Raw genomic sequence first — 24,042 nt, 5'->3', positions numbered from 1 at the left:
GGAAGCTAATTTTGGAAATTAATATTTAATGGAATTAATAACATAGGTGGATTTGAATCAATAGTGTTAAGTTCCGCTTGCGATTCAAATCTAAACCATTAAGAACAGATAAGTTAAATTTGGAATCAATGATGTTAAGTTCCGTCTGCGATTCCTAATTTAACTTCTAAAGAATACAATAGGTTATTTAAGGAAAGGTTCGATACTTGTACAAAAAAATTTTGTACAGTGGAACCGGTACGTTTTCCAAGGACTAACCAACAAGAACAACAAACTAGAACCATGAGGGTTAACCCAAACCATCCACTTGACCAAATAATTGGTGATCTAGACCTAAGAGTCCAAACTAGATCAGCCTTTAGAAACTTAAGTCAAATAACGTTAATCTCTAACATGGAACCCAAAATAGTAGAAGAATCATTAAGTGATCCAGATTGAATTTTGGCCATGCAAGAGGAATTAACCCAATTTGAAAGAAATGATATTTGGGATTTAATTCCATTACTAAAAAATAAAAGGATAATCGAAACCAAGTGAGTCTTTAGAAACAAACTAAATAAAAAAAGGGAAGTTATTAGAAACAAGGCAAAATTAGTTGCAAAAGGATTCAGCCAAGTTGAGAAACTTGACTACGATGAAACATATGCACTAGTTGCTATACTCGAATCAATTAGAATGTTACTAAGTTATGTAACCCATAAGGGATTCAAATTATATCAAATGGATGTTAAGTCAGCCTTCCTAAATTGACTAATTAAAGAAGAGGTGTATATAGGTCAACCTCCCGGGTTTGAAGATTTAGAAAACCTAATCATGTGTTCAAATGAAAGAAAGCCTTGTATGACTTAAAATAGGCCCCCAGAGCTTGATATGAAGGGATAACCACATACTTAATCTCAAAAAGCTTCAAACAAGGTCAAATAGACCCAACCCTTTTTTGTAAAAGTCATTAATCATGATCAGTTTATGGCTCAAGTCTATATGGACGATATAATATTTGGATCAACTAACTCAAAACTGTTACAAGAATTCATAACTCTAATGGAATAGGAGTTTGAAATGAGTTTGGTAGGACAACTAACATTCTTCCTAGGTCCCCAAATCAAACAAACAAATGAAGGTAACTATGTTTATCAACACAAGTATACACTTTGAATTAATTACGAAATTTGGAATGGAAAACTCCAAAGACATTAAAACTCTAATGGCTACTAATACAACCCTAGATAGTGACCAAAGTAGAAAACCTATAGACCTCAAATATTATAGAAGTGGCATAGAAAGCCTGCTGTACCTAACTGCAAGTCGACGAGATATCTTATTTGTAGTCAGTATGCGTGTTATGTACCAGACTTGTGCCAAGGAATCACACTTGGCTAGTGTTAAAAGAATTTTTAGGTACTTAAAAGGTACATCCAACGTAGGAATGTGGTACCCTCGAGTAGGCGATTTTGAACCTATAGGATACTGACTCTGATTATGCCTGTTGTAAACTTGATCGAAAAAGTACAAGTGGTGGTTCTCAACTACTTGGATCATCACTTGTCAGCTGGTTTAGTAGAAAGCAGCACTGCGTTGCATTATCTACTATTGAGGCAGAGTATATTGTAATAGGTGAATGCGTTGCACAACTATTATGGATGATGCACACCTTAAAATATTACAATCTAAGTTTTAAACACATAAAAGTGTTAATTGATAATATGAGCTCAATCAACTTAACAAAAAATCCAGTGCATCATTCAAGAACTAAACACATTGAAATTAAACATCACTTTATCAGAGATCATGTCGCTAGAGGAGATATTGAACTCAATTATATTAAGTCTAAGTCCAACTTAGTTGACATCTTCACCAAACCACTCCATGAAAATGAATTTAGCTACTTATGACGACAACTAGGAATGTGTTTCATATAATAAGATTGCTATTTTTTCTTCTTTTTCTGTAAAATAATTTAAAAATTCTAAGGAAAAATCTTTTTCTTAAAATTCCCATTTCCTTAAACTTTTGAAATTGATTTCAGCCTTAGTCTAGATCATATCTATAGAAAGTATGTTCCTATAGACCTAGGACTTGAGCATCTCACAAACACACTAGGACTCCCTTGATTGTGTATTCCAAAACTTAGAACGGCATGAGATGTGTAGACCCTTTGCTTGGACTTAAGATGCTTATATCAGTGCATCAACACAAGTCTGGATGTAAAATACCAAACAGAACAGTGACCAGGTTAAGTAATCCACTTTAGTCAAACACTAACTGGATAAACTTACTTAACTTTACTAACCAAGTAAATACTACTATCTTCTGATGGTTGGTTAATACCTATCAGTTAGACATGTATGGACAATTTCTAGATGTTTACATTTTTCAAATAATATCAGGTCCAGGGGGAGGATATTTGAAGAATAATTCAACTTTATTTTTGAACTTAAAACTGTGTTCAAAATTCTTATTTATTTTGAAAATCTAACCGTCTTGCATTATTTCAAAAATTTGATGAAACTTTAAAACCTTGAATCTCAAAGTTACCTTAAAGACTTTAAAAAACTTTAAAAAATCCTTAGCTTGCAAAAACATCTAATACCTTGGAAAGGTTTTGAACAGTTTTCTTTGCAAAAGTCATTTTTTTGCCAAACCTTTTAAAACTATGGATGAAAATACTTCTATAAATTCTTTAAAATTTTGGAAATATTTTTAAATTATACCTTGAATTTACTTATTCTGAAATTCTTCAAAGCTTATTATTTTTGAAATATATTTTTGCAAAGTACTTTCCAAACCACTATTATGCTATTTTTTCGAAAAGTTAGTATATTTGAAAATTACCTTGAAAGTTTCTTCAAAGTTATTTCAATTTTAAAACTTTAGTAAATGTTAACTTTTAAAACCTAGTATCAAACTTCAAAACTTTAAATAATGGTTTAACACTGGTTTTTAAATACACCTTGAAAATTTGTAACTCTGCAAAATGTTTTTCAAAATACTTTGGAAAGCTTTTTTTTTTAAACATTTCACAAACCTTTTAAAACTGTGTTCGAAAATAATCTTATTTTACTTAGCAAATTCTTTTAAACTACTTTACAAATAGCGTATTGTAAATAATTTGTGTTTGAAAAAGTTGAAAATTCTTTCTCTCTTCCCCCTATAATCCTGAAAGATTTTTTATTACCAAAGTTCATTACTTTCACTAACTGCTTTATTTAGCACATTCCTCTACTCATGTTTTTGCTGAATGTCAATGGGGGAGGGCTAGGGTTTAAGTTAGAAAAGAAAATAAAAGAAGAATAACTTAACCCTAAAATGATCAAGAGAACAAGACAAACTGTCTCAATTTTTGCTTCTCTTAAAAATCATTTTCTTTATTTATTTTGCATATCTTTTGCCTAACTTAACACAGGTTGTCATTGTATCAAAAAGAGAAAGATTGTTGTTAAGTTAAATTAGGTATTGTTATGATTTAACTACTTTACCAAGTATGCAGGAGTTAATCAGATAGGTCAACGGGCCGATCGAATATCTGGTGTGAAGTCCAGATAGGTCAACGGGCCAACCGGATATCTGGCAAGAACTCCAGATAGGTCGATGGGCTGACCGAATATCTAGTAAGAAGTCCAGATAGGTCAACGGACTGATCGGATATCTGACAAGAAGTCCAGATAGGTCGACGGGCTGACCATATATCTGGCAGGAAATCCAGTTGGGTCTGTGGACCGGACAACTAGCAAACCGGTAAGTAAAGGTAAGTTACTGGAGGAGAGTGACTAAGTGAGGACGCATCCCGGTTGAGGGGACAGTAAGCGTTGGTCTATGTTAGGTCCATTTCGAATACCTAATCTGAGACCTTTACTAGTTTCTGGTATTGAGAGGACAGGAATTAATTACTACTCATTTTTATAACTATGCTAACTTTATTTTGCAGGGTAGGTATTTTTGGACTAACATCTTTTTGCAGCACAAAAGAGCAAAAAAAGCCTTCGGATGAACAATATCCGAAGGCGTATTCAATATTGATGGAAGGCGCCTTCACAATGTTCACGAAAGGCGCCTTCCATGCCTTGAAGGCATCTTCCGCAGGATGAAATTTGAATGTCGTCGCAGATAAGGATCGCGCTGTTCAAGATAGGATTTATCCCATTGGAGGCGCCTTCCAAAGTCTTTGAAGGCGCCCTCCATGGCCTATATAAGTCAGTCTCGACCAAGCATCAAATATAACCTTCGATACGAGCTACTACGTGACCATTTGAGATTTCGAACTCCAGGCTCTTGCTGCGACTCTACTGCACCCGACGACTGCTCCGAGGACTTTTGATCGCAGTCGACAAAACAACACAAACACACAAAAGCTCTCACTTCAATCCCTACCTGTTGGTAACAAAGTTTTTAGTGTACTTAAATTATGCAAATAGAAAGTGTACTCTGTTACACTTCTCCAATCTTCTTTGTATTCGATTCCCTCTTTTAGAGGTACCAGAAGAGGCTTTTAGTGGATTAGTCGTCGATAGGTCCATAGGACCTGGGTCTTGGAGTAGGAGTCATCGAAGGCTCTAAACCAAGCAAACCGATCGTGTTTTCTTGTGTTTGATATTTTCAAATTCGTAAGTACTTTCCTCTGCGCGTACTCATGTTTTTAAAATGATAAAATAAAATTTTAAAAACCACGTGATTCACCTCCCTCTCACGTGTGTATCAATCCAACATTAACTGCTACAACATTGTAGCAACTAACCGTCAAATTAGCTGCTACAATGCTATAGTAGCTACCCATCAAGAAGCTGCTACAACATTGTAACAGGTAACATTCCAAGTGGTTGCTACAACATTGTAGTAGCTAACATTCTAAGTAGCTGATATAACGTTGTAACAACTATATTAATTAACAGTTTTATTCCTAGGATATTCAATAAAGACAACATATGTGTATAAACAATATATATTAGGAATAAAGGGAATTACAACTTTAAATGAAACAACTTACCAAGTAGCTCTTATACATTGTACAAGCTACTTAGACATTTAGCTACTATAAGGTGTAGTAGCTAACCATCGAAGTAGCTACTACAACGTGTAACAACTAACTATACAAGTGGCTGCAAGCGTTGTAGCAGGCATCAACCTTGTACGTTGTAGCATAAATCCTTCTAATATATATTAGGATCACGGTCGATAATTACAACTTAAAATAAAATGAATTACCATTGGTTATGAAATGTGAGAATTGATGTTTGAGAAGTTCCTTGCAAATTATATAAGCAAAAACTGATAAGAAAGCAACTAGGGCTTGTGCATTGTAGGATATATTAGATCTAAAAAATATTGTACATTGCTGAAAAATAGATAGTGGAGTGGAAAGACTTATGATTGAGAATAGAGAGGGGTGCCTTCAAAACCAACTTCGGCTTTGTGTTTGATGCACAGTTTGGAGAGCTTCAGCTAGGGGTGTAAATGAGCCAAGCCGCTCGTGAGCTATTCGAAGCTCGATTCAATAAAAGCCCGTTTGAGCTCGTTTAATGAGGCTCGTTAAGATAAACAAACCAAGCTCAAGCTTCACAATATTCGGCTCGTTAGCTCGTGAACATGTTCGTTAAGCTCATAAATCAACTTTTAAATAAAAAAATAATAGTTTGATATTAAATTTATACATTTTACACTCTACTTATGAAAAACATAGACAAATATATTAAATTTATTTCTTAGAATAAAATTATAAATTTTAACAAGAACATTATAATTTTTTAAAAATATATAATTTAGTTTTTAATGAATATTTAAATTTATAATTTATATTTATTAAGCTCGTTTAGGCTCGATAAAAGCTCGAATAAGCTCGTGAGCTATGAATATATTCGTTAAATAAAGCTCGAGCTCGGCTCGATTATAAACGAGCCAAACTCAAACATCCAAGAGTTCGGCTCGGCTCGGCTCGATTACACCCCTAGAGCCTTTAGCCAGCTCAAGAACAAGCTTCAGCCGTCGGCTATGTTCCCGGAAGGAGCAAGCTGTGATGGAAGATGACGGTGAAGGAAAAGGCTATAGCGAGAGAGAGAGCAAGGGAAATTTGGATGTGGGAGATTTCCTTTGCTACCATTTTGAATAACAAGCGGAAGGGGAGAGAGAATAAAAGGATTTTTTTTTTTACATAAAAATTGAGCTGGCAATGCTATGTATGCTCGTCGCTCACAGTCTCGCACTAAGCGTCAAACAACATATCATATATATATATATAGTTTAAGAATTGGGTTAAAGTATTAAGTATAAAAAAAATCAAATCGAAAAAGAATTTAATTGAGCATGAGTTATGCGTGATGTGGTCTTTAGGATAATAAAATTCGCTCTCTATATATTCCGTCATTGTAAACCGACGGAATTTATATTTTGTCAGTAACATCAACAATCCTCGACAATTGCTATCATATCTGGCGTCACTGATTCTAGACAGTTCTAGACTCCATGCGATCCCTGACTTCAGACAATCCTTAACTCCAAATGATCTATGACTCTGGGCCACTTGACTCCATGAGGTCCCTAACTCCAAACAGTACCCAACTTGAGATCGCTCTCTACTCCGTGCAGTTCTTGACTCTAGGCAGTCCTCAACTCCATGAGGTCCCCAATTTCTGACAGATAGGACGCCGAGCCGTTGCCCCCGGATGACATGGACATGTGGAGAACATGGGAGCATAGGTGCCGCAGTTCTATATAAGGTCAACCCAAGGACGGAGGCACATACTAAGGGACCCGGGCTATAGCCCGGGTCCCAATTTATTATCTATATATATATATATATATATATATATATATATATATATATATATATATATAAAATTTAAGTTTTACTTTTCTCTTATTTTGTGTATCATTGAATTTTTAGCCCGGTAGCCCATGCCCAACCCAGCCCATGTCCTATTTAATTTCTAACCTAATTCTTTTGCCCTCTTGATTCTATCATTGGGCGGACAAAAGAAGATTCCGTTTATTTCCATGACATTTTATTTTTTTAACAAATTTAAAATGAAACTTAAAAAAGTTTATTTCCATGACATTTTATTTTTTAACAAATTTAAAAGGAAACTTAAAAAAAATAAATTGTAATTAATATCTCTAATTCCTTTTTACTTTTCGTCTATTTTTTTCCCTCCCTGTGTGTTTCTTGCCGCCAACTCATTACTCCTAAGATTCTCACGATTGCTTCTCCGTGACTCCGATTTCTTTAGAGTTCCATTGATCCCTCTTTTCCTCTTCGGTGATTGCTAGTTTGCTTCGTGATTTTTATTGCTCCCTCTCTCTTGATTGCTGCACGCCTGCACAAATACGACGTTGCAATTGCTCCACCGATCCTTACCCCTCATTTTCTCTTCCGCTGTTGCTTCGTGATTACTATTGCTCTACAATTTCTGTAAGTATAAATAACTGTTATCTCTGTTTTAATCTTCAATTAAAATATTTTTTATTTTGCTTTGATAGCTGACCCCAATTCCCAAGTTTTTTTTACCACAGCTAATTGAAATGCATGCCTAATCAATAACCTAATTATAAGATTAAAATGCATTCCTAAATCCATTACACTTAAATGTTTAACCAAATCAAACAACTAGTTTGAAATGTTACAACAAATGTAAAATGGTTTGCTTTTATTTGTTTGCTTAGTTTCACTTTTTAACTTTTATTCTATTAATTATTTATTATCTACTATGGCAAGAAATACTAGTAATGAAATGCATAAATATGCACGATTAAATGCTTAATCAAAGTTTTTAATACAATGTTGAAATTAATTAAAGATTCTTTTACTAGATATACGGCCAAGCTTTAATTTTTAATATGTGGTTACGCTTAAGAAAGGGACAACATATATATTTCTATTTCTTTTTATTAATCTTTTTCTTATATAGAATTAAACCAGTTGATTTCTTAATTATTTATTACTTTAAATAATGTTGAAGTGCTTCAGCTACAACATTATGAGCTCGATGTGGTTTATCATGAAAATTTTCAAAAAATGTCCACTATCTCAGAATTGTGTCAAGGGTTATTTGAAACAAAAAAAATTACAGTACTATAATTTGATCGACAAGTTGATTCGTCTAATTTTAACTTTGCCCGTTTCTACGGCAACTACAGAGCGTGCATTTTCAGTTATGAAGCATGTTAAAACAGTTCTTCGTAATAGAATGAGAGAGGATTTTCTAACAGATTCTATGATTATCTACATTGAATGAGAGTTTGCTTCAAATATTGATTCATATTCTATCATTGATGAATATTATACTTTGAAGAATCGTAAAGCACAACTTTGATAATGTGTATGTATATATGGATCATAAAATAATTTTTTTACTTTGTGAGTTATCTGTGCTAATTAATTTTTTCCTATTTTTATTTAAGAAGTTGATGGTGTGAAAGTTCTTCAACTGAAAACTGCAGCTGGAGCACAATTCAAGTGGTTGGTTGATTAGATACATTTTCATGTTTGTCCCATTACCTGCTATATATTTCATTGGTCAGTCAACCTTTCAAGACTTTTTCTTTGTTTGTGTTTGCTACACCTAATATTTTGGATTAATGAGGTGAGATTAGTTTTCCTTTTTATGTTATTGAACTTTATACCGCTAACATTTTATACTTGTCCTCTTGTGTCGACCTACAAATACTTCGAGGTCATTACTGTTGATGCAGCTCATAGTATCATTATCCGCAATGACCCAAGGATTAATTCCAGAGTTACCAACTTGCTTTTATAGTTACCTTTTGTCTAGAATTTGATGTGATTTAAACTCAGAATTTTAGTTACCTATTTGATGTGCTTGTCTAGTCCATAAGTTTTGTGATTCTACTCAAATTTAGACTTCTATAAATCTTTTAATAATTTATATTTTGTTATATTTTTAGTATCTATCATTTTCCTATCTAGTTGATGAATGAGACAATGAGTGTTTGTATAGATTTGGGTTAAATTAATAGATACAAGTTATAGTTGTTCTATTTGTCTTGTAAAAATTAGTTTCTAAAATATTTTTGTGGGATAATATTATATGTTTTTCTTAATATTTTTTTAAAAAAATATTAAAAAATTTAATGACGGATATTAAATTTCATCTCTAAACAATGGATATTAAATTTTACAGCTAAATTTAATTATGAAATCAAATTTTCTTTACGAAATGTATTAGATCTTATGACATATTAGTTTATAATAATTATTTGTTCATGTCTAATGCATATATATAATTTTATTTTCCGGTTAAAATTTTTTAGCCCGGATAGATTATAATTCCTAACTCTGCCATTGGGTCAACCCCCAGGCACATGTATGCACAGACAATCCTTGCAACTTACTATTTTCATTCCTTGCTATTCCTTAGCCCCTGTGCTAACTTAAGCGTCGGAGTAATCATGTCGGGGCATTCTAGGCCATGGTTCATTGGAACGGACATGGAACAGCTAGAACGGGCATTTCAGCACGAGAATGCCTTATGTCGTGCCAAAGTTCCGATAAATAATATTCTGGCTTTTCAACGTTTATTGTCTTGATGGTGTCACTACTATTCAAAATGGAGAATGAAGGGCTGCGTTGGAGACGCTCTCTGGCTTGGCCTGAGCTCACGTGCACGAGAAGACAGGCGGGATTGAGGTGATTTAGGAGAAGATCAAATTTTAATCAAAACTTAGATTTTAATTAATAAATATAATTTTATAATTCAGATAAACTTTTTAAAGCCACTATTATTTTATTAAAATATAATAAAAATTGATATATATATATATGAAATGGTATTTGAACTGAAATAATAGAGTTTGTGGTGATTAGCATAACAGTTTAGAACACGCCACAAGTTCCTTCTTAGGTGATTGACGACTTGGTCAACAACAATGAAAACTCATCGGTGACTCATTTGTTGGCTATATGAGGCAAGATCAACGACTATCAAATTTTGCGATCTTTGATCGCCATGCTTTTGTAACCAGATGAATTGATGTGGGAACCCGTGTTTGATGTAGAGACATCTTTTTCCAAAAGTATAATTGATCAATATTATAGTCTCTATCGACAATGACGAAGGCGACGACGAAGACTTATGATAACTAATATTATAGACTCAAATTAATCACGCAAGTATCCGAGAAATAGAAACCTAAAGGTTCACAACCTCCCTTATCTCACGCTGCTCTTCTCCATTTTCTCAGTGTCCTTCACACCAGGAATCTACACCATCTCTGAAATAAATTTGGAAAAATATGCATATTCATATTTAAAAGTTTTTAATCAAATAAATTTGCATTTGATAATGAAATTACATGTGAAAACTTAGAAAGAAATTTCTACACGATGGACAAATTAGTCCTTATCTTCTAAGTCGATCAGCTTAATGTTATAATAGAGTCGACGAATACAATTTGAAATCGTATTGAACAATCATCCGATTCAAATTGATATTAGAATCAATGATAATCTGAAAATTCAATTTTAAAAATAAATAATATAAAAATAAATCCATCAAAATATTTTAACCGTTAACCATGTGTATATATATATATATATATCAGTCTATTTTTAAAAAAAAAAATCAATTCAATAACTATAAAAATAATAAATAAAAATATTGGAATAAAAGTAACAAATATAATAATTTTAAAAATCCGAACAATTAAATATGGTTAGTTTTTTTACTGATAAAAAGAGATGTAGAAATAAAAGATATTAAAAGTCAAAAAATGAATTAAAAAATATACATATTTTTAAGTTTCTAAATGACTAATTTACGAAATAAATTTAGAAAAATATGCATATTCATATTTTTAAGTTTCTAATCAAATAGATTTGCATTTGAAGAAACATAGCATTTTTTTTTTTTTTTTGTGAAAGTTTAGAAAGAAATTTCAACACAACGGACAAATTATTCCTTACCTTCCAAGTCTTCTTTGAAAGTTATGTATCCATCTATTCAACTCTCCCTTTAAATTAATCGGCCAGCAAGATTGACCACCGTCATCGTAAAATGGAATGTTACTTTTTCTACTATTAAGTGATTTTACCTGAGAGTCCAGAAAAGAAATATATTAATTGATTTATTAGTTATTTTGTTAATTTAACTAACTATTATATTATATATCCGATGGTCTAATTAAGATAAAAAAAATATTCGAAAATGTCGAGCATGCAGTTGAAAATTTCAAATGTTGATTTAGTTCATAGTCAGTGCGTGAAAATGCATGGAAATATCTAGGTAGGTAAAATGGAAGAAGATATCAAAGTGGTCTAATAATCTGATTAAAAAATGTATGAAAATATCTAGGAATGAGACTGTAGGGAAATAATCAGATTAAAAAAAAGAGTTTGTTACGCATGTTTGACTCGATCAGAGGCAAGAAATAGTTCTATAAATGCATGGGACGAAGAGAGCTTGATGCATCCGAATCCGATCGATTCGATCATTAAGGAGTTAGCAAGTAGCTACTGCACTCGCACATGGCCATGGAAGCTGATTTCCTCTTCTCCCCTTTCTTCATCACCCTCTTCCTCGGCTTCTCCATGGCGGTAGTGTTACTACTGCTCAGGAGAGGAAGGAGTGGAGCTCACAAGTCACATGGAAAAGTACTAGCTCCTCTGCCACCCGGCCCTCCCAAACTTCCCCTCATCGGAAACATCCACCAACTCGCCGGCGCCAACCCTCACCGTACTCTGCGCAGCCTCGCTCGAACTCACGGCCCGCTCATACTGCTCCGCCTCGGCCAGGTCGACTTGGTCGCCGCTTCGTCCGTGGAGGCCGTGGAGGAGATCATCAAGCGTCACGACCTCAACTTTGCCAGCCGGCCCACCGACTTGACCTTCGCCAACATATTGGCCTACGACGGGCTCAGCGTCGCCATGGCCGCCTACGGTGGATATTGGAAGCAGATGAGGAAGATCTACGCCATGGAGCTGCTCAACTCCCGGCGCGTCAAGTCCTTCGCCGCCATCCGTGAGGATGTGGTCGGTAAGCTGACGGCGGAGATCGCAGGCAAGGCGTCGGCTCAAACGCCTCTCGATCTCGGCGAGATGTTGATGTCCATGTCCAATTCGATGGTGGTCAAAACGGCGTTCGGAGAAAGGTGCAAACAACAGGCCGAGTTCTTGCAGCTGGTGAAGGAGGCGGTGGGCCTCGTCACCAGCTTCGCGGTGGCTGACATGTACCCCTCCCTCAAATTCTTGGACGCTCTCACTGGATTGAAGTCCAAGTTAGAGCGTGTTCGTGGAAAGTTAGACAAAGTGTTCGATGAAATCATGGGACAGCGTAAGACTGCACGAGCCGATGCACCCGCGGCAGCGGAGACGGAGGAGGATTCGCTCCTCGATGTACTTCTCAAACTTAAAGATGAAGGAGGCCTAGAATTTCCCATCACAGCCGACAGCATCAAGGCCGTTGTCCTGGTTCGTACATATATATAATTAATTTCTTATCTAAACTAAAAATTACTAATATATAGCTAGCTAGCTGATGGTCATGATCATGCCGTTAATATATTGTTCAATTCCTTTAGGAATTATTTATCGGAGGAACAGAGACATCATCGACGACGATCGAATGGGCTATGTCAGAGCTGGTGAAGAACCCTGAGACAATGGAGAAGGCCCAGCGAGAGATAAGGGAGGCCATGCGAGGGAAGAATAAGCTGGAAGAGAGCGACATCTCCAAGTTCAGCTACCTCAAATTGGTCATCAAGGAGACGCTGAGGCTCCACCCTCCGGGCCCTCTGGGACTCCCCAGAGTATGCACAAACACCTGCGAGGTCATGGGGTATCGAGTGCCGGCCGGAGCCCGAGTCCTGATCAATGTGTTCGCGTTGGGCAGAGAAGAAGCCTACTGGGGCGCCGACGCCGAAAGCTTCAAGCCGGAGAGATTTGAGAACGGCTCAGTCGACTTCAGGGGCTTCAACTTCGAGTTCATGCCATTTGGTGCAGGGCGAAGGATCTGCCCCGGCATGACCTTTGGGCTATCGGCAGTGGAAGTTGGGCTGGCTCACCTCCTCTTGCACTTCGACTGGAAGCTTCCCCATGGCATGAAGACGGAGGACTTGGACATGATGGAGATTTCCGGGACGAGCGCACCCAGGAAGGAACCTCTTGTTGTGCTTGCCGATCTCGCCATTCCTCTGCCATAGTCGCTTATATATAGTTTACGTTCTTCGAATTCCATATACACTGCATGCCATTATATATTAATTTTTGATATGCGTGTAATAAATAAGTGGCTTAGCTTGTATTTCGTGCCATAATTTTCATGAATTTTGATATGAATTCCAATGGCTTGAAATTTGAGACAAATTTAATTACGAATTGGATTTAATTTCTATTTCTTTCTTGACTTCGATCGTCACAACTAATTGGTCAATGGTGGACGCACATGAAGACTCGACGAGTCAAATTTGCCCTAAAAGAGTTGGACTTCAATATATTTATTTCCTAAGACAGTTAATTGTTTTCTAAACCCACGAATGATATGACATCCAATGCAAATGTTTTGTCAATATTGTATTTTTTTCTAAAATCTCATCATCTCAATTAGTTGCGTTCTAATTCACGTCTCCGGCCTTTTCACACAAAAGTCAATCGTAGAGGCTCAGCTTGGACGACTGAGGACACGCGGGGCGTTCTGCGTGTCCGGAGGGCACTCAGTCAACAAATGCAAAGCACCGGGTTCAAATATTTATAAAGATTTTCTCATTTACAGGGATCTTTTCCACACTAATGTCAGGACAACAAGTACTTAACTATACTAACTTTATTTTTTTTAAAAAAAACATATTACTTAATATATTACAATTAAGTGATAGTCTCTTTAGGTTTTAAGAAACATATTGTATCATAAGATATATATATTATTATCATATATGAATAATAAGAAAAAAAATATATACTTGTGTCAAAAGTACTAACTAATATAATTTGAATTTTGATATTGACAAAAGTTTAAAGTTAAATTATATTTTATTCTAATAAGTCTAACTAAATATGTAGGAAAATCTTAAGTAATCTTAAGTAATCTTCGACTGACCGATCCACGTCAGCTGTCCAAATGCCCAGAAGTAGTCCGGGCCCCTAGAGGTGGATAAACTTCTCGTATGAAGTTTCGACTAGAGCATGCCATGTCAACACATTCCAAGCACCTGAATAGGGCTATAAAAGGAGGCTTCGACCAACAGCTTCAAGACATCAATTTGAACAAGTTTCTCTCCCGCGCTCTACTCGATAGACGACTCTACGACGCCCGAACGTTGCTCCGACGATAACTACGCTCAAGAATTTTTTTTTCAAGGTCGTCAGTATCATTTAGTTTTCAAAGTTACTTTACTTAAATTGTAATTACTTTAGTAACTATTCAATTGATTAGTGATTGCACAACACAAGCACTCTCACATGCGGGTTTCAGAGCAAGAGTTGTCACATGTCCGAACTAAGTAATACTTGGCCTTCTAAGCATTGCTTTAATTTCCATCTCCTTAATTCTGCTGCGTTTATTCTAATTGAGTGTTTTCCTAAAAATGTAAAAAGTTATGAGCACTATTTACCGCCCTCTAATACATCGATCATATGAAATATATATTTTATTAGCAAACAACAAAATAGATAACAATTTTAACTATTATTGTCCTTCCAAAAAAATCCTTCCAGTGCAATTCATCTACTTTTCTTTTGATCTATCTATATTGTATAAAAAATTTAAAATAATTCATATGATATTTATAAAGATTATAGTTTAAAATTTTACTATTTAATTAAGAATCTAGACCTATAGTAACTAACTGTCAATTTATTTGATGAATTACATTAATATCATTTTTTCTTTTCAGATAGAAAATAATTTTAAGGCTTATTAGTAATTTTAACTTCTTATCCATCTCAAATCACAGATGCATAACCTAATTTCTACTATCTACATCCTTCTTCTCACCGCCTCAATTCTCGTTGGTTCTTCATTGTTCTCTAATCCCCCCTCTCTCTCTCTCCAATTTTTGCTATGGCTTTCTACTTCTTATCTTTTGTATATCACAACATATCAATTCATCTGTTTAGACTTTTCTCCTTGAGTATGGCTAGAGGGGGGGTGAATAGCCTTTCTTGATTTTTCACCTACAATTTGTTAGCGGAAGCACAAAACGAACATGCAAATGAAAAACAATAAGAGAACACGGCTAACTCTTCGATTTACTTGGTCTCCACCTCCTTGAGGTGACTAATCCAAGGCACACACACACCCAAGCAAGCTCCACTAAGATCTTCTCCTTTTCAATCCAAGAGTGATGGTGGAGAAACCTTTACAAGATGATCTCCTCCTTTTACAAGGTTTTTGATGAGCTTATGGAGGAGAGAATAAGAGTAGTAAGACTGAGAGAGCACTTGGAAAGCTTAAACAGTAATTTCAATCAGTTAAGTTTTTCTTTCCAAGCTCTCAACTTTATATACAGTGTGCTGGAATTCGCGACATCAGTCGACTGATGAAACATGCAGTCGACTGGTATCACACAACGGCTACTGTTTCAATCAAATCTGCGGAGATCCTGTGCGTCATCATCCCAACGGCATTCTACCAGTCGACTGCTGAAACATGCAGTCGACTGCACCAGTCGACTGCATGTTTCATCAGTCAACTGGTGACTGTGGACCGAGCGAACAGAATGTCTCTGTTCGCTCACAGTCGACTGCATCAGTCGACTGGTGTCCGGAGTTGCTCTTGAAGTCTTTCTCCTCAGCCTTTGTCCCTCAGATGCATTCAAGCCTGCAGCTAATCTTCGTGCCATCCTTCACATTGCCTTGAGATTCACTTCCCTTCACTCCGTTTGCTTTTTGTCCGTAGTCCATCGGATGCACCATCCTTCACCAATCTTCAAGAACATGAGCCATGAAACTTTCCAAGCTTGTGCAGTCTACCAAGTCCTGCACAATCTTAAGTACATATTAGAACCAATGCAAAGTCTAACTTAAACCCTTTGACACACACATCAAAAACAAAGATCACCTATTTAATTCCTAGGTCGATTGTATCAACATTTTCTGCATATTGATACAACCAAATCAATCCATCTACAATTCTTCGAAAAAAATCATAGTCGCATCTATCTATTTCTGTATCTCTTCGGTTCTTAAGGTAATATAAGACATTCTCATTACATTACTTAAGGTATGATTAATAACCTAATTTCTATATTATTTTTGGGTTAATATTTTTATAGAATAAATTATACTATCATTGCAGTAAATATTCATTTTATATAATTCACACGTATTCATGCATTATAGTATACAGGCAACGTGTGTACATGATGTCTAATATAAATTAAAAATTAATGTGTTTGAAACACAAAATATTAATAATAGTTTGGAAATTTTAAAAGTATAACTTTTATTAAGAGAATGAATAAAATGTTCACGAGAATCCTCAAGTTTTAGATGTTATGACCTGTGCGAGTTAGGCGCGTTGGGGAGAATATCTTTGATCACTTCTTCTAGATCTTGTGCTCTTCGTTTAAATGCATAGTGAAAATCTTGACTTAAACTTGATGCCACCTGCACAACTTCAATGTGGCAAAAGGCGATTCGCTCGCCCCCGCCAACCCGTCCCTAGGCCAACACGGAGGAGGTAAATCACGGGTGACTACTAGCCATTAGTGCAAATGGACAAGACATGGGGGAGGTTATGCTCGATTACGCCAAGTTTCGACCCCAAGACCTCATGTGGCAACACCCCATGCCTTAACCAAGACCGCCGAGTTCCTCCTATCTCAAGTCGCTCCTTATGGGTGGAGAAACCTCACCACAAAACACACCAAGACCTCTTGGATTCCACAAACACTTGAGACATTTGGTGACTACTAATTAGGGTTGACCACCTCTAATTTCGTCAACTTGGCCGGCCATCCCAAGCTCCTTCTTATAGAGCTTGGGGAAATCAGCCTTGCAGTTTGCCCATTACCAGTCGACTGGTCCTTGCACCAGTCGACTGGTGCCAGCCCAACGGCTCTCTCAACGGCTATCTACTAGTCGATTGGTCCCAAGACCAGTCGACTGATCCCAGCCATTTCGGGCACAGAGAGCTTCTTTGCTCACCACCAGTCGACTGATTCTAGTACCAGTCGACTGGTACAACCCTAAACCTAGGGTTTCCCATCCCGAGTACATTTCTCTCGCACTCGGACCCTCACGACTCACTTGACTCTTCTTCGCAGCTTTGACCTCTTGCCTTCAAGCCTACTTCCTTCGGCTCTCGTCCCTCGAATACATCCAAGCCCGTGGCTCGTCCCCAATGCCATCCTTCGCATATGCCTCGAAGCCGCTTCCATTGGCCCTTGTCCTTGCTGCCTTATCCACGGTCTCTCGGATGCTCCATCCTTCACCGGACCCGAATCCGTCAAGCTGAGTCACATGTGTCACCTGCAGTCCTGCACAACTCAAGTACACATATCAAATAACGAGGGTAATCCTAACTTAAACTCTTTGCCCAAATACCAAAACACATGGTCCCGCGGACCATTGGGATTGCTCCAACAATCTCTCCCTTTTTGGTGTTTGGCAATACGTTTAAGTTAGGGAAAACAAATAGCAAATAAACATGCTAATAACAAATGGACTTACGTCGCCAAGGCTACACACTTGGACTTACACCGCCGAATGGACTTACGTTGCCAAGGCTACACACTTGGACTTACACCGCCAAATGGACTTACGTTGCCAAGGCTACACACTTGGCAACCGCCGAATGGACTTACGTTGCCAAGGTTACACACTTGGCAACCACCGAATGAATGCATTTGAACATATCCCTAGGCTCCCCCTACACCTAAGCTCCCCAATGAGCTAGGATTTTCCCACAGGAATTTTTAAGAACCTATCACAAGGCTCCCCCTATGCAAAGACATTTAAGGTTTTCCCAACTAAACCTTACTTCTCCCCCTTTGCCTAACATCCAAAAAGTTCTCCCACAATATCTCAATTGTTGAAAACTTATCATCCAAACTGACCCTAAACTCATGTATTAATCCCCATGGATCTCATACATCTAAACGAGTTGACATGGTCAAGATCAGCACTGAAAAACACTTTCAGGCTGGTATCAGTCGACTGCCCTAAGTGTCAGTCGACTGTCCCCTTTGACAAAACCTTACAGAAGCATTCTGTGGTCGAAATCTATTGTTACCAGTCGACTGGTATCTGCACCAGTCGACTGACACCTTAATTCTGCAAAAAATAACATTTTCAGGCCAACTTCAGAAATGCACCAGAAATTTCCTAGACATCAAAAAATTCTCAAATTTTGTGGAGAGGTCTATTGTACCCTTGTCTACTTGGGAAAAATACATTACAAAATGTACCTATCACCAATCCCAAGATTGACACAAAATCCAAAACTAGTTAAATGGTTCAATTGAACCTTGCCCTAAAGTCCTAGTTTTAGGTTCCTCTTGATGTATTTGCCCATACCAACCCACAATGCATCCCTAGCATTGGTTTATATGGCATATATACATCAAAAACTAATTATCATGCAATATGACCCCAATTGTCATATTTCCTTGAATGAAACACAATCCATGTGTGTCAAATCCCTAGGTTTGAGACTCAAGTCCGTCTCTAAACCATTTAGCACACTCCATGACTTAACCTAGACTCCCAAGTAAAACCCACCTGAGATCCATTGGTCATGGGTCCCAACATGACTCTTTGAGCTCCCCCTAGAGCTCTTAACCTTAGTCATCTTCTTAGATGCTTTCTCCATTATGGCTAAACCACAGTGGTGTACCTTGGACACATCATCCTTGCCATAATCATATGCAACCCTAGCATATTTCTTCTTATTGACTTTAGATGACTCTACCTTGCCCTTATCATGTGCCACCCTAGCACATGGTCTCCTTTTGGCCTTGGAGGGACTAGATCGGTATCCCAAACCCGATCTATCATTATTCGGTCTTTGACTACCCAACACCATATTTAATCCCTTAGATCAAATAGTGAATCTCTTAAGGAATTTCTCTAACTTATCAAGCTTTCCCCTTAAAGCTTGATTCTCCTTCTCTAGGTTCCTAACCCTAGAGTTAATTTGTCCACCTTGGACATTCCTAGACCTACCCTTTCTAGGCATGTGCCTCCCCTTCTTGGGATTAATGCCTTGATTCTCTATTACCTTTTTCTCCTTAGGTAATGAGAATTTAACTTTCCTAAGTCTATCATGCATAGGTCTCCTAGGGTTTTGATCGACATTTACCCTATTCCTATCATGATATTTGAAACCAAAATTTTGCATTGCTACATAATGATAATCATTATTTTTCCTAGCATGCATAGGAACATAAGAATTTGAATTTGAATTACGATTCAAATTAGGATATACCTCCCTTACCCTTGAAGCTCCCCCTTGACTCAAGCTCCTCTTCTTCTTCTCCCATTTCTTTAAATGTGCAAGCTTCTTGATTTCCCTCTTCTTGGGGCATTTGGTGTGGTAGTGTCCCTTCTCCCCACACGTGAAGCATGTAATGCACATTCTCCTCCTTTGGGCTTCTTCATTCCTACAACCCATGTTAGTATTCAAAATAACTTGATTGAGTTTAGGAATTACCTTCTTCTTACCCAATGGACACCTACTCTTGTAGTGTCCCTTCTCATTGCAACCGAAGCAAATGATGTGGTCCTTTGACTTTGCTTCGGTGGAGGTGCTCACTAGGTTGACCTCCAAGATCTCTTCTTCCTCCATCTTGGATTCTTCTTCAACCTTTGAGGATGTTGACGATGCTTCTTCATCCTCCTTTTCCTCCTCGGAAGTTGAACACGTGTCAACATCCGATTGGTTCTTCTCCTCTTGGACCAATGAGTCATTCTTCTTGGGCTCCTCCTCTCCTTGGATTGGTGTAGGACTCTCATGAAGCGCAATTACCTTTTTCCAAAGGTCACTTGTGTTCTCGTATTCACCTACATTCAATATCGCATTAGGAGGTAATAAATTAATTAAAATTCTAGTTACCTCCTTGTCCGTCTCCGATTGCTCCCTTTGCTCCTGGTCCAATATCGACGTCGGAGGTATTTTCCCTTTTTGCCCTTTGGAGGCTCAAATGGGTCACTCAAGACAACTCATTGGTTCCAATCCATTTGAAACCATGTCTCCAACCGCTTCCTCCAATAATTGAAGTCTTCTTTGTCATACGGAGGTGGAATTCGGATATCCCATCCGAGCGGTCCTTCGGACTCCATCTTCTTCTTCCTCTAGCTTCTTGCTCTCTTGGCGGTTAGTCCGTAGAAGAGCGACCTCGCTCTGATACCACTTGTTGGAGGATCGGTGGTCGGCTTGAAGGGGGGTTGGATAGACGGCGCCCCCAAATCACTCGCTTTCTACGTATTTGTTAGTGCATAGTGGAAATCTAATACGAAATACAAATACGAAAGCTAAATACAAAGACTAAGACGAAAGGAAATACAAACCAATCGACACGCCGATCTAACGTGGTTCGGAGATTAGGGATCCTACTCCACGGCTATCCATAAGGTGGACGATCCCTATCCTTCGGTGGATTAGCCCCCGGCAAACTACGGCTATCTCAAGTCGCTCCTTGTGGGTGGAGAAACCTCACCACAAAACACACCAAGACCTCTTGGATTCCACAAACACTTGAGAGCTTTGGTGACTACTAATTAGGGTTGACCACCTCTAATTTCGTCAACTTGGCCGGCCATCCCAAGCTCCTTATAGAGCTTGGGGAAATCAGCCTTGCTGATTTGCTCGTTACCAGTCGACTGGTCCTTGCACCAGTCGACTGGTGCCAGCCCAACGACTCTCTCAACGGCTATCTACCAGTCGACTGGTCCCAGGACCAGTCGACTGATCCCAGCCATTTCGGGCACAGAGAGCTTCTTTGCTCACCACCAATCGACTGATCCCCTAAATCTAGGATTTCCCATCCCGAGTACATTTCTCTCACACTTGGACCCTCATGACTCACTTGACTCTTCTTCGCAGCTTTGACCTCTTGCCTTCAAGTCTACTTCCATTGGCTCTCGTCCCTCATATGCATCCAAGCCCGCGACTCATCCCCAATTACATCCTTCGCGTATGCCTCGAAGCCGCTTCCATCAGCCCTTGTCCTTGCTGCCTTGTCCACGGTCCCTAGGATGCTCCATCCTTCACCGGACCCGAAGCCGTCAACCTGAGTCACATGTGTCACCTGCAGTCTTGCACAACTCAAGTACACATATCAAATAACGAGGGTAATCCTAACTTAAACCCTTTGCCCAAACACCAAAACACGTGGTCCCGTGGACCATTGGGATTGCTCCAACAATTACAAGAAAAACGCTCATAGACACCGGCGGAATAACATCAGTTTTAAGTAATTTTCAGTGTCTTTGAGTATTTTAAACTATTTTTTTTCAAAAAATGATGTCTATGAGCATATATTTTTGCTCATATACACCAATTTTTTAGCCAGTGTATATGAGCATCTTTTTTTCAATAATAAATACCGATTTTAATAGAATTTTTTAAAATCCGATGTCTATGAGTGCTTTCTTGTCCTATCTATGAAACCATATAGTAAAAAACGCTATTAAAACTGGTATTAATTAACAAAAATCAATTAATTTTTCCCACCTATACTTAGCAAAAATTTTCAACACTTCAACTCTTCCCTACAAACCTATAATTAGCAAAAATTCCCTCCCCCAAACCTAAACCTATACCGTGTCGTCCACACCAAACCCACTTCATCGTCTGCTACTGCAACACCATCTACCGTCGCGTGCCACCTTCGACCCCCGCCCACTGCCGCCTTCTAATTATCAAAAGCCTCTCTCTCTCTCTCTTCGTCACCCCCTGTTCCTCGTCCCCACTTTCTTTTAACCTAGCTCAGTTGCCGTTGCCACATAATAGGGTAAAGTACAAAATAAGTAGGAAAAAGGCACATGAGTTTTGACCTAAATACCCATCTCCTATAGCATTGGTGGTGCGCGGCTCTCAACCCTCGGTGTGTTGGCACTTACCTTTCAAGTGTCAAAGTTCTGGTGAGTAGGTGGCTGATTATTGGAGTCTTTCATGTCTATTGTACCTACAATTTAGACATAAAAGTTTTGTTTGGAGATAGAAACAATATTTAGATCTCATTGTTTTAGGTAGCATCAAATAACGACTTTGGTTTTTATAGCCTAAATTTTGGAAAGCTTGAATTGATGCTCAATGGCCCCTTTAAGTTGTATAAACATATACATGTTCAAGTTTATGGTGATATATATGTGAATTGTGGTCCTTCGTTTGAGGGGAGAATTGTTGGGGTTCAATCAAAGCCCCACATTGGAAAGATTTGGGAGAGATCATGAGTTTAAATGGATGTAGAATATCTTCATTGGCATGAAACTTTTTGGGAAGAGTCTAAGAGCAAAGTCTTGAGGGTCTAGGCCCAAAGTGGACAATATCATGCCAGTGTGGAGACATATGGATATCCTTTGGGCACAACAATTAGGTTCCATGATATAAGCATGTGTCACGCCCCCAGAAGAGTCCCTGTCCGAGAAAATTTCGGCAGCATCTCCCCTGTACGGCGGACAATCAAAATTTTCTACAAGCACTAAATACTCAGCCACAGGCGGCTGGAATAATAACAGTAATGAAAATCAATCACCATGCAGTTTATATATATATATTCAGCCTCTGGCTGACACAACCACGCAGTAATAATACTCTGACTCGAAATCAACCCTACTCAACTACACTCGTAAAGCCCAAATCCGATTTTTTTTTTACCTCTTCTGCCGTTCAGGCAGGCATGTAGTAGAGTAAATCCAAATCATACGAAAAGTTCATCCAACGGAAAGATTCCATACAATATCCATATGTAAGTCCAAAACAAAACTAAAATAAAGTCTGATAGCGAAAAGCTAAAATGAAACAACTCAAAAACCAGCAGCGGAGTAGCACTACGTGCAGTGGGGACTAGCGAACTCCCTCCGACAGATCAACCCGAAAATAACAACAATGGAGGCGGGTGAGTCCAACACTCAGTACAGTTGATATGCAAAGTAAAGAAATAACACCTAACACTAATCATGCGTATACTCGATATAAGAAAGATATATATATGCATCCGAAGTAAACAGGAGAGAACTGTACTAGTCCCGAGTATAAGGTCAAACAGTCCGAGGTATAGGAATCCTGATGCATGTCAAACATAGGTATCCAAACAATATGCAGCATATAAATGCAACAACCACAAACACAAACAATAAATGTATCATGCATATGATGCCAATGATGCGTCCCGGTCACCCCGACGCCAGTCGATCATCTCACACACATAGTGAGGCCGAGTGGGTAGGGTGACAACCGTGCACTCTGTCGTCACTACTCCCGATGAGTGACCGAGTGGACGGATGTCGAGTACACCTATCCTCCTACCCCAAATCATAGATGGGGAGCGCAATGCTCTCAACTCCCGGTACTCAAAGACGGGAGGCGGATAACACGTTGTGTCACACTACCCATGAGCGGACCAACGGTGCCTAACAGAGTCCCTGCTGCAACACACTCAGCTGAATCGACCACTAACCCATGAGTGGTGGTGTGCAGATCCATGTAACTGGCGATGTGCTCAACAATAATGGAGCGGACTATCGCACAGCATGCAATCATGCAAATGATGCATGGCAATAACCATATAAACATCCCGACCTAATCCATATATATAGAAACGTGCACCCTAGGTCAAAGAATCATATCAAATCAAAGGTACACAGAAGGTATAAAACCTAGGTCCTGAACATGGTCAAGCATGGCATATCACTACCCCTATAAGCATATATAAGCAGGTAAAATATACCGAGATGCAAAACCAATCAATCAATCAAGCATGTAAGATTTGGGTAGTGATTAACCGAAACAGATAAGAAACACAATTAATGCAACATGTTAATTTAATTACTAAGCATAAAGTCAAAAGTACCCGCCTCCGATAAAATGGTCCAAATCGACTCCGAGATACTCGTCTCGCGTCAAAGTCCTGTAATACCAAACATATACGATTATTTAG

The 24,042-nt window shown here is 38.1% G+C and overlaps 1 protein-coding gene across 1 annotated transcript; it reads left to right on the top strand.

Annotated features, from left to right (window-relative positions):
* Positions 1–11,416: 11,416 nt before the first annotated feature.
* On the top strand, positions 11,417–13,257 carry LOC122020846 (alpha-humulene 10-hydroxylase-like). The gene is made up of 2 exons (XM_042578906.1): positions 11,417–12,412; positions 12,523–13,257. Exons 1-2 carry the CDS (start codon positions 11,471–11,473, stop codon positions 13,141–13,143), a joined length of 1,563 nt encoding a protein of 520 aa, XP_042434840.1. The 5' UTR covers positions 11,417–11,470; the 3' UTR covers positions 13,144–13,257.
* Positions 13,258–24,042: the final 10,785 nt, after the last annotated feature.

This window comes from Zingiber officinale, chromosome 1B (assembly GCF_018446385.1).
Source record: "Zingiber officinale cultivar Zhangliang chromosome 1B, Zo_v1.1, whole genome shotgun sequence".
Classification (NCBI taxonomy): domain Eukaryota; kingdom Viridiplantae; phylum Streptophyta; class Magnoliopsida; order Zingiberales; family Zingiberaceae; genus Zingiber; species Zingiber officinale.
The sequence above is the reverse complement of the archived record's forward strand: the minus strand, read 5'-3'. Positions and strand labels throughout refer to the sequence as shown.